Source organism: Salvia miltiorrhiza, chromosome 7 (assembly GCF_028751815.1).
Source record: "Salvia miltiorrhiza cultivar Shanhuang (shh) chromosome 7, IMPLAD_Smil_shh, whole genome shotgun sequence".
Lineage (NCBI taxonomy): Eukaryota > Viridiplantae > Streptophyta > Magnoliopsida > Lamiales > Lamiaceae > Salvia > Salvia miltiorrhiza.
Window position 1 is genome coordinate 21,075,417 of NC_080393.1, and position 12,270 is coordinate 21,087,686.

At 35.0% G+C, this 12,270-nt stretch overlaps 1 protein-coding gene and 1 long non-coding RNA gene across 2 annotated transcripts; both read left to right on the top strand.

Annotated features, from left to right (window-relative positions):
• Positions 1–2,757: 2,757 nt before the first annotated feature.
• On the top strand, positions 2,758–4,122 carry LOC130993361 (uncharacterized). Its single transcript, XR_009091646.1, has 2 exons — positions 2,758–3,687; positions 3,769–4,122. It is a non-coding gene; the product is annotated as an uncharacterized LOC130993361 (long non-coding RNA).
• A 1,034-nt stretch (positions 4,123–5,156) lies between these two features.
• LOC130993950 (uncharacterized) lies at positions 5,157–9,307 on the top strand. The gene is made up of 6 exons (XM_057918989.1): positions 5,157–5,805; positions 5,993–6,142; positions 6,232–6,369; positions 6,437–6,514; positions 6,871–6,996; positions 8,964–9,307. The coding sequence occupies exons 1-6, from the start codon at positions 5,262–5,264 to the stop codon at positions 9,305–9,307; spliced, it is 1,380 nt and encodes a 459-aa protein (XP_057774972.1). The 5' UTR covers positions 5,157–5,261.
• Positions 9,308–12,270: the final 2,963 nt, after the last annotated feature.

Here is a 12,270-nt window from a genome sequence, read left to right on the forward strand (position 1 = left end):
CAATAAGATAATGATGTAGATAAAATTATACTCCCTCCGTCCACGAAAGAATTTCATATCTTTCCTTTTTGGGACGTCCACAAAAGAACTTCCTACTCATTTTTGGACTATACCCCACCATTTATAATCCTCTTACTTTTCACTTTTCACAACTTCCAATATTAATTATAACACATTTTCATCACTCCCAATACACTCAACTACTTTTTATCCACTCTTAATACACTCAACAATATTTTTTCTTAAAACATGTGCCACTCCTTCCTAGGAAGTTCTTTCATGGACGGAGGGAGTATATTTTTTATTTTTAATATAAAATTACAAAAATATCCTAGTATTTTTTAAAATCCCAGAGGGGCCCAGTGACCCCCTGCCCCACCCCTAGCTCCGTCCCTGCTTCCATTATTAATCACATTAGTCACAACTTTAGCAGTTGTTTCCATTATTAATTAGTTGGTCTATTAGAAAATTTCATACTCCCTCCGTCCACGAAATGAGTACCCATTTGGGGGTGACACGGGTTTTAAGAAATTGATTAAGTGTGTGTAAGTGGAATAAGGGACCCACTTTTATTGTGAGTGGGATGTGTGGGGTACACTTACCAAAAAAGGAAATGAGTACTCATTTGGTGGACGGACTAAAAAGGAAATATGGGTACTCATTTCGTGGACGGAGGGAGTATTATGTTTTGCCTCCTTTGATGATCTCACTTATTTAACTGTAATCTAATAATCTTGAAAGTAGATTTTCCAACAAGGAATTCTACATTATGAGCTAGTTTATTTCCAATATTTTCAATTGTTGAAGCTTACCATTGTGCCTGATGAAAAGAATTGGTATATATGCAAATAATGCATCTTTTGGAATGAATGAAATTTGAAAATGTGATATTAGCTATTAATTTGTGAAAAATTATTCGACTAATGATAATTGACTAACTAGAATAATTTAATAAGATTTGTATCCAAAATCATAAATTGATGACAGTTTAGTGTTTTGTGGGTAACTAATTGCCACACAAGAACAAATACACCATTTTAAGTATTGGTACGCCATGTCAGCCCCAGAATTTGGATTAGTAGCAAAATCAGATAAAATCAAAAGTTTAATAATTATCATATCACAATTTAAAGTTTGTATGCAAAACCAGAAATTGATGAAAGTTCAGTATTTTATGGGCAATTAACTCTTTTAATTAATTTATAACAAATATTTAATTCAAGATATAATATTTTTTATATTTAATTCAAGATATAATACTTTTTATATTTAATTCAGAAGCTAAAATTTATCAATTAATGAGCTAACATAAGGGTGAAATCTGAACATAAATCTATTTTTAATTCTTTTTTATTTTAAATTTTAAAATATAAATATTATAAATTAATAATTAAAAAATCGAGCGGGCACCTTAGGCTTTTTAGCCTCGAAGCCCAATCGACCCAGCGGGCCATCTAGGCGGGCTTTTTAGGTCCGATTTTTTTTGGGCCTCTATTTTATCGAGCTCAACCAGCCTTAAATCTGAGCGGGTTGGGCCGGTCCATCGGGCCGGACTAATTTTGATAGTTCTATATATTGTCTTAGTCATATTACTATATACTGTTCATTAGTCATTTAGTCTCACATCTCACGAAAAATAATAATTTCAGTGTAATCTAATCATATATATATATATATATATATATATATATATATATATACACAGCATGCGTCTTATTTTTTATTTTTCTTTCTTTCTTTTTGATGAAAAGACCGAATCAATAACTTTGAGTAAAATTCACAATTTGGGAAAAGTAATGTAAGTACAAAGAGTTACTTGCTGGGGCAGAAATCTATGTGAGAATCTAACTTTTTTTGATAATGTGATCAGAGAATCTAACTTTGAACGTCAATACTCTATGTTTGATTAACTTCTCTTACGCTACATATGTTTAGAATAACTTCGCTTTTCATTAGGCTGTGGCTGTGCTGTGACTGTGACTAAAACTTTATTAATAAACTTATAATTGCATGTAAATAGATTTGAACACGTATTACAAACTATATATATATATATATATGAAGAGGTTCTAATAAAAACCTCTGTTAAAATGAGAACTATGAACCTAATCTTGACCTTTTAAATATTAGATATAATGGTTAGGATTTAGTCAACAAAAGAAACTGTGCATTTATTATATTTTACCGTGCAATTAAAAAATATGCAATTTATGCAATTGAAACCAACAATACAAAATACTCAAGCAAATCGAAATTGTGTATCTATGCAATTGAAACTGTGCATCTATGCAATCGAAATTGTGCATCTGTAGTTTAATCCCAGCCCTCTATTTTATTTAAATCAATGGTTTTAAATTGGTTCCTAGTTTTCATCTTAAGAGGGGTTTTTATATTAACCCTACCCTATATATATATATATATATATATATATATATATATATATATATATATCTAAAGGATTAAGTGAAAATGACTATATTTGTGACAATGAAAATAACAAATAAATTAATATAGCATACGAATAGTCGTATTCGTCAATATGATGAAATTCACGAATAGATAAATATAGTAAAATCCACGAATATTGCAGAATTAAAATTTAGGGTAAATGTCACTTTTTGTCCCATCGTTTTAGCGAATTCTCAAAAATGTCCCAACCTAACGATAATACCAAAACGATACCCAACCTATCACAAAAATATCATCCGTGTCCTATTAAAATTTTCCGACAATCGGAAAATGACGTGGATAGCCGGAGTTACGACGTGGCATGCCTATGTGGACCGAAAAGAAAAAATGAAAGAACTAAAATATACATAATTTAAAATGCCACCATTTAAAATTAGTAAAAGAAAAAAGAAAAAAAAAATTAAAACACAATTTATGCCTTTCTTCTCATTATCTACCCCTCGCTCTCTCTGTGTGTTGTCCGCCGATCGCCGTCACCACCGCCTCCACCTCCTCCGGTCTGCTGTGGCCACGGCCTCGCCGCCTCGAACCTCTCCGTCCAAGCAGTGCAACCTGCAAGCGGCAAACAGGTAGCACAACAGCATTGCGTAGGCTCGCACACCCCGTCTCCTCCGCCCTCAACGGTCAGTGCCACGCCACCGCCCTCGCTACCTTTCTCATTTTCTCTCTCGTCTTCGTCCTCTCGAATCTTCCAACCTAGATTTGAGGACTGAATCGAGAGCTTCAGCTTCTCGAGCTTCGATTTACTCAGAACCTACATAGCTCAAAGGCGATTCGTCGGCAAGGAGAAAGACAGCGGCGATAATGGAATTTGTTTGATTTGATTCTAGCAACATGCGTCCAATTTTGCAGGGTAATTGAAACGAGACCTATCAAAAATCGGGAGAGATTCAACTTCAAAAATCAGGATCTCGTCGTCTAATACTCAAATTTTACTGATTGAAGGCCAGCGCCGTAGGAAGGCGGCGATGAGGTGGGGTCGTTGACACTGTAAAATTGAGAATCGAGATCTCCCTTCCCAGTTGCCTCAACGGCGGAGCCTACATCCGCGACAACCCAAACCTTCAATTCATCACAAAGGGCCCCAACCATTTCTTCGAGGTAATATAATAACCCTCGGCCGCCCTGATTTCGGAGCTTCCATGCCATTCTCGAGGATGACAGTGCACCCAAAAGTCGATGGAGTCACTGGAGAAGCCTTCGCCTATGAATACGACGGTAGCTCTCCATTCTTGACCTATTTTCAGATGGATTCAAATGGAAGAAAGCATAAATCTGTGCCTATATATTCAAATGCAGATTGTGGTGAACTCGTGGTCAATTTTGAGTGGGAAATCGCCGGTGGGGGTTGATTGGGAGAAGGTGGCACGGGTGGGATGAAGACAGTTGGCGACGAATGCGGTGGATATGCCATGTTGAGCAGAGATGACAGAAATATAAAATGGTTTTTTAAGCTAGAAATATAATTCCACATAGGCATGCCACGTCGTAACTCCGGCTATCCACGTCATTTTTCGATTGTCGGAAAATTTTAATAGGACACGGATGATATTTTTGTGATAGGTTGGGTATCGTTTTGGTATTATCGTTAGGTTGGGACATTTTTGAGAATTCACTAAAATGATGGGACAGAAAGTGACCTTTACCCTAAAATTTATTGAAGAAAATAAGAAAAAGGAAAACCTAAAAACTCAAAGATAGCATAATAAATACTAACTTAGGGGCAAACCTCATAAAAACCATTCGGATAAAAACCAAAAAAGACGAAGAAGAAAAAAGAATACTCATCTATATTACAACAAAACAAAAGCCAATTAAGCAACAAAAGCAAGCCCAACCAGAGTCAGGAAAACAAGAACAAAAGCAAACTAAGACACAGAGCAAACCAAAGAGAGCTCGAGCAAATCGAGAGGAGGCTAAAACCTGCCCTCGTACGTAGCGACCCCCGTACTGAGCCAAAGCAACCGGGATTACGGATGGCAGTGGATCTTGGACCCGGTCCAGATCCGTGGATCCAGATCCGTTTTTACGGATCTGGATCTCAAATTTTTGGATCCGACGGATCTGGATCTGGATCTGGATCTCAATTTTGTAAACGGATCTGGATCTGGATCTTGAAATTTTAGATCCGGATCCGGCCCAGATCCGACCCGTGGATCCGTTTTATTTTATATATATATATATATATATATATATATTATATTTTATATTTTATATTTAGTTTACTAATAATATTAACTAAATTAAAAATAATAAATAAATTATATTCAAAAGAATAAAAACTAAAAGTAATTAGATAAAAGTATTTTGTGTTATATTTTTCATGATGGAAATTAGATGTTGTTGATTTTGTGAAATTTTTTTAATTTAATTTAAAATAATAGATCCATGGATCTGGACCCGTGGACCCGCGGATCTGACGGATCTGGATCTGGATCCAAAATTTTCAGATCCGTGGATCTGGATCTGGATCTAGTATATGAAAACGGATCTGGATCTGGTATTAGCCAGACCCGGTCCAGATCCGGCCCGTTGCCATCCCTAACCGGGATGAGAAAAATTCAACGGAGTCGGATCATCGGAACCCAACTAGGAATCTATCTGAACCATACAATATATATACTACTAACTATTGTTATAAAAAGAAATACTACTACTATTATTATTACATAATAAAGTTGAAATACGTTTCACACGTGATGACATTCCTAAATTAATTTATATATGGTGTAGTATTTTATTTAGTGCAACTGAAAAACGAGAGAAATTAAGAAAGAAGAAGACAGCAAAAGATGAATCCGGAAAACGGAGGAGGGCAGTGTGTAGAGGCGGTGGACGGCAAGCAGTTCGATGATCTGTATAAGGCGACAATGGAGAACCGATGGAGCCAAGTGTTACAAATTCTCAAGGAAAACAACACCCTTCACCACACCAAGCTGACCAAGTCACTGGAGACGGCTTTGCACGTCGCAATCTCCACTTACCATCCTAAAACACCCTCCTCCCACCTCACGCACATGATTCAACTCATGAAGAGCAGTGGCACGCTAGCCACCGTGCTGGCGACGGAGAACCAGAGAGGAGACACCCCTCTCCATCTCGCGGCTGCCGTTGGATGCCTACCCATCATCGACAGCCTCCAGGAACAGGATCTCCTCCAGCCCCCCCTCCACAGTCGGAACAAAAAGGGGGAGACGCCCTTGTTCCTGGCCGCTCTTCACGGCAACCTCGCTGTTTTCCGCCGTCTGCACAAACTTAAGCCCCAAGACGAGTCTCTCGCCCGCAGGAAAGATGGAAATACCATCCTGCACAAAGCTATTTTCGAAGAAAACTTCGGTCAGTTCTTCCATTTTTAATTATTTTTTTATGACTGTCAGGATGTCCAGCGCCCCTAAATAGACTACACCTTCATTTATGATAAGTGATTTTCTAATAGATGACGGCTTTGGCCTGTCATCTATTAGCGATTTGCTTGTAGTGCCGGGCTTATGTTACATATAGTATTTTATTTGATGTTGCACAGAATTAGCTTATGAGATCATTTGCAAGTATTCAAAGATGGTGAAGTCTATAAATGAAGATGGAGAATCTCCCCTCCATGTCTTGGCCAAGAAACCGAATGTGTTCAAAAGCAGCTCCCATCTTCGATTCTATGACTCCATCATTTACTACTGTAAGAATATTATATATGTCACGCTCTTGCAATTAATTATTTACTTTAATACTTATGTGAAATAATTAATTGAATTATATATGGTTAAGGTGTGTTTGTTGAAAAGTTAAACGATGAAAAGTTCAGCAACGGAAGCCCAGATGATTCGACGGCAGCTCCCTTGGAAACTAAGCTTAAATATCCAGACAACTACACAACATGTGTGAAAATCTTTCTAATTATTCGAGGTGAACTGCAATAAGATTTATCAACACACACACACCACAGAGTACTTACCATGCGTGATCTCTGCAGATAGTATTATTGTAATCTTCAAGAATAATCGACCCAGTGATGAAGAAAATCAGTATCACCAACAAAAAAGAGCTCTAAGTATGGATTCATTCATTCTTCTAAATGTTTTCATTAAAATTCAGTTTTTAATTATGCCTGAATATTTCATGATCTGCGTTTTTAGTTTTAAATTAATTAAAGAATTCTTAATTGTTCATGAACCATCTCGTTAGAAATCTTTGAAAATGAATCATGCATGCATTGATTAATTACATACGCCTTTTATAAATTATACAAATACGCATAATGCTCTACTGTATATTTTACATTGTTTAGAGGTCTTGAACTTTCCAACTTTATATGATGAATTCTTCTTATTATTATCTTTTCCTTTCTCTTTATCTTGTTCTTTTCTTTTCTTTTCTTTGCTTTCTTCTTTTCTTTTTTGTGCCTAGACTCAGCTATTGCCAAGGGAAAGAAGGGATACAGAAGCTATCATGATTTATTTCCTGTCAACTACGATACTTGCATAGATCTTTTCAAATTTGCAATGAAGGTCATCCTTATTATCCTTGGAGTTGGTAAGTATCTTTTTTTTTTTTTCACGTCCGGATGTATGTGCAAATATTAAAGTATGGATTAATTCCTTAGTGAGGTGGACTTACACGACCAGACCGCTGGGTCTATATTTAAAAAAAAAATAACTCACTTAGAAAAGAAATTAATATTTACTTTTTTTTAAATATTACTACTTAAAAAAAATTACTCTTAAAAAAAGTTTTATTTAACTTCATGAAATGTACTCCGTTAGTTCACGAAACATCTTTCTAATTTTTCATTTTCATCCGTCCACAAAACATCTTCCTAATTCATTTTTGGAAATAAAATGTCTTAAAATATACTCCCTTCGTCCCACGAATCTTGGCATGTTTGGTTTCGGCACGAGAATTAAGGAATTGTATATTAGTGTTTTAAGTGTGTAATTAATTAATAAAGTATAAAAGTGATAAAGTAGGAGAGAGAATGTAATAAAAGTGATAAAGTAGGATATAGAAGTTACCTTATTTGAAAATGTGTCATGATTCGTGGGACGGCCCAAAAATGAAAACGTGTCAAGATTCGTGGGACGGAGGGAGTATCTTGTTTACAATAAGAAAAGTTTTACAGAAAAATCTTATTTGATTTATAAAAAGTCTTATTTACATTTAAGCCAAATCTCATTTATGAATGGAAAGTCTTATATACTTTTAATAATAGTCTCATTTGCTTTCAAAAACAGTAGTAGTATTTACATTTAAACAAAATCTAATTTATGAGTAAAAAGTCTTATTTTATTTTGTGAGGAATTGAAATTTGTATTTTGGTCACTCGTCCTTTATCAAGACCATAAAAAAAGCGTCTCCATTAGATTCGAACACAAGTTTTTGTGAAAAAATAAAAATAAAAATAAAAATAAAAATAAAAATAAAAATAAAAATAAAAGCATCTTTAATAGGGATCAAACTCTCTGGATCCATAAACTTGCTTTATCCATTGGGTCATAGAATATTTGTTGACTTTTATTATAAGTTTTACTTATGAAGAGAACAAATAAATTATGAAAAAATACAAATTTTTGTGAAAAAAATATATAGATAAAAGTAAAATCTTTGTTGACTCTAATTATAAAGTGAAAAAATAAATTATGAAAATATAAAAATATAGATACAAGTTCCTCCACTAGACAAGCACCTTACCCATTGAATCATATGGTCTTTATTGACTTTTATTATAAATCTTATACATAAAGTGAAAACATAAACTATGAAAAAAATATACTCCCTCCATTTTTAAAATTTGTAATCTCATGAAGATGACACGAGTTTTATGGAAAAAGTATGATAATTGTGTTTGAGTGAAGATTGAATTTCACGTTTTTTTTGTAAATAGTGAGAGAGAAAGTTTGTGAGGTCATTTCGAAATAAAAAATATCACAATTTTCATGGACGTATCAATATAGTTATAAGGTCACAATTTTCAGGGATGAAGAGAGTATTTAATTATTATATAAAAAAACAATAGATCCTAACTTTAAATTTATCAATCATAATAATGAATTATTAATTAATAAAAATTAAATAAAATGATAATTATATACCCTAGTTTGATGGAATAAATCTAAGTTAATAATTACAACATTAAAGTATACTGTATACAAAACGAAAATTGAAGAAGAAAGTAGGGTAAATATGACTTTAAACCATAAACTATTTTTGCACTATCAATTATATCCTGAACTACCGAAAATATTTTTTTTAAACCTTGAACTATCAATTTTGAATCAATTGTATATTATTTGTTCAAAAAAAATTATTTTCGATAGTTTAGGTTAGTAATTAATAGTGCAAAAAATAATTTAAACTTTAAAGTGATATTTATCTCAATAAATATATAAATTTAAAAGTGGAACATAGAATAGAACCTCAAATATGATCGAGTGGAAAATTTAGTAGATAAAAATCAGAATTTGGTAATATGTAATAGTGGCAGATTTGTGAATTGTGTGCAGGATTTTGGAGGGTACATAAGATAAACGAAAAGAAGAAACGATACCTAAATGCGATGGATGTTTTGGATAAAATGTTGGAGGATGAATCAGGATACAAATATGATAACAACGGTCAACGCCCTCAACTTGATCCACAAGAAGTTTCTGGAAAAATCGAAATCCCCAAAGCGCCGCCTCAGTTTGATGTTGATGATAACACAATAGCTGCGCCAACATCTTCATCCAATCCTCCTCCTCACTCCAATGCTCAAAACAATCAAGGTTCACAACTTCAATTTTCCACTATTCTCACTTGTTGCGGATTCAACACCAAAGAAATCACAATTGCTTTAACAAAGCAATGAACACAACAGCTCACCAACTCACAATCTCACTCAATTAGTTTGTGTAGTGTTTGAGAGAATTGAATGAACTGTAAAACAAGAAAGTAAAGGAGACACAAGGATTACGTGGTTCGATCTTTTCAGATCTACGTCCACGGCTGCAAAGTAAGGAAAAAATCCACTATGAAAACAAGAGACAAGAACAAGTTACAACACTCAGCAACAAGAACAGGAAATGCAGTTATCAAGCTAACTTCAAGCTACTGCACTCTCAAATCCTATCTCTCTATTCAGCTGAAAACTAACTAAACTTATTCACTGCTATATGATGAATATGTATACAAGATTTGAGATGAAAAGGATGAGAAGTTGGCTTGCTGCAGTCTCTTAACCGAAAATCTGTTAAAACAGATTTTAGGTTTAAAGCCTTGTTTGCAACTAACTCCTCCAACTATTGCTATTTCCTTTCCAGTCCCTCTTCTATGTAGTCACCAAATAACATTCTCCACCTTGACTGCATAGTATCATCTCCACCTGCAACTTAACATAACCAAAAACAAGAAAACATAGAAAAAATCAGTAGAACAGATAAGCTCTCTTAATGAGAGCAAACACTTATCAACTTAAGACAGTAATTGAACTTTGTTGCTGGCAAAGATTTGGTTAACATATCAGCTGCATTCTCCTCAGTGCTTACTTTAGTGACTTTAACAATACCATTCTCAACAATATCTCTCACAAAATGCAGTCTAACATTTATATGTTTAGACCTTTCATGAAAAGCTTGATGTTTCACCAAGTGTATAGCACTTTGGCTATCACAAAAGATAGTAACTGAATCCTGCTGAAAACCAAATTCTTGCACCATCCCTTTAAGTCACATACTTTCTTTCACTGCCTCAGTTACAGCAATGTATTCTGCCTCAGTAGTTGAAAGAGCTACCACAGATTGCAACATGGACTTCCAACTAATAGCAGATCCAAACATTGTAAAAACATAACCTGTTTGAGATTTTCTAGTATCAACACTTGTGGCATAATCTGAATCCACAAAACCAACTAACACTTCACTGTTGCTGTTAGTAACTTTCTTGAACAGAATTCCAACTCCAGCTGTAGCTTTTAAGTATCTAAGAATCACTTTTAAGGCTTCCCAATGATCCTTCCCAGGATTGGCCATAAACCTACTAGTAACACTGATTGAATGAGCCAAATCTGGCCTAGTACATATCATAGAGTACATAATACTCCCTACAACATTAGCATAAGGAACCTTATTCATTTCTAGTTCTTCTTCTCTAGAGCTAGGTTTCTGCTGTTCAGAGAGTTTTATATGCTGAGCTAAAGGAACACTAACAGTTTTAGCTTCATTCATATTAAACTTCCTAAGCACCTTATGAATGTAATCAGATTGAAGCAACATTAACTCATTCTTCTCCTTATTCCTTCTAATATCCATTCCTAGTATTCTCCTGGCCTCACCTAGATCTTTCATATCAAATTCTCTACTTAAAGCTTGCTTAACATCATTAACATCATCTAAAGACTTGCTAGCTATTAACACATCATCAACATAAAGGAGTAAACACACAAGACCTCCATCCTTAGATTTTTCAGATAGACACACCTATCATATTGAGATCTAGAGAATCCAATACTCATCATAAAGTCATCAAACCTCTTGTTCCACTGCCTAGGACTTTGTTTCAGACCATAAAGAGACTTCTTAAGTAAACAAACTTTAGACTCTTGCCCTTTAATCACAAATCCTTCAGGCTGGTTCATGTATATGGTTTCTTCTAGTTCTCCATTAAGGAAAGCAGTTTTAACATCTAACTGATGGAGTTCTAGTCCTAACTGGTTTACTAATGCTAGTAAAATCCTGATAGAACTATGTCTAACTACAGGTGAGTAGATTTCATTAAAATCTATACCTTCTTGTTGTGTAAACCCCCCTAGCTACTAGCATAGCTTTATACCTTATAGTCTCAGAATTCCCAACAACCTCTACCTTTCTCTTGTAGATCCATTTACAACTAACACACTTTTGAGTTTTCACCTTTGGGACCAGCTTCCAAGTCTTATTCTTCAGTAAAGACTCAATTTCTTCTTCCATTGCCTTTATCCAGTGTTTACTGTCTTTACAAGTGATTGCCTCCTTGTAGTTTCTAGGCTCCTGGTAAGATATCTGCTCAGCAACATTCAGAGCATAATAAATTTGCTCAGCTTGAGCAAATCTTGCTGGTGGTCTGATGTTTCTCCTGACCCTATCCCTTGCTAGATGATAATCACTCAAAGTATCATCAGAAGTATTCTGAAACTCTGATTCTTCTTTCTTGATTTTAATGGTCTCAGCATCTCTGTCATCAGCCTCTTCTGAGTGTCTGACTTTAGCTTTTCTGGTAGTGTGCTCCACCTCGAGTTCAGCAGTTGTTGACTCTCCCTTATAAGGCATAACATTTTCTTTGAAAATAACATCTCTGCTCACAAGAGCTTTACCTTTTCCTGGTTCTATACACCACAGTTTATAGCCCTTAACACCGGTAGGATATCCTATCATCACACACTTAATAGCTCTAGGTTCTAACTTATCTTGCCTAATATGGGCATAAGCAAGACAACCAAATGCTCTCAAGTGAGAATACCCCCCTGACCTGCCACTCCACATTTCTTCTGGAGTTTTCAATCCAATAGCAGTAGATGGACACCTATTGATCAAATAGGCTGCTGTAGTAACAGCTTCCCCCCAAAACCTTGCAGGCAACCCTGAGCTACTTAGCATACATCCTTACTCTCTCAAGTAGGGTCCTATTCATCCTTTCTACTACTCCATTCTGCTGTGGGTTTCCAGGTACAGTGAGATGCCTCTTAATCCCTTTGGATTTACAAAACTCACTGAATTTATCAGACATGAACTCAAGACCATTGTCAGTCCTCAAGAGTTTCACCTTGTAATCCTTTTCATTTTCTACTTCACTGCACCA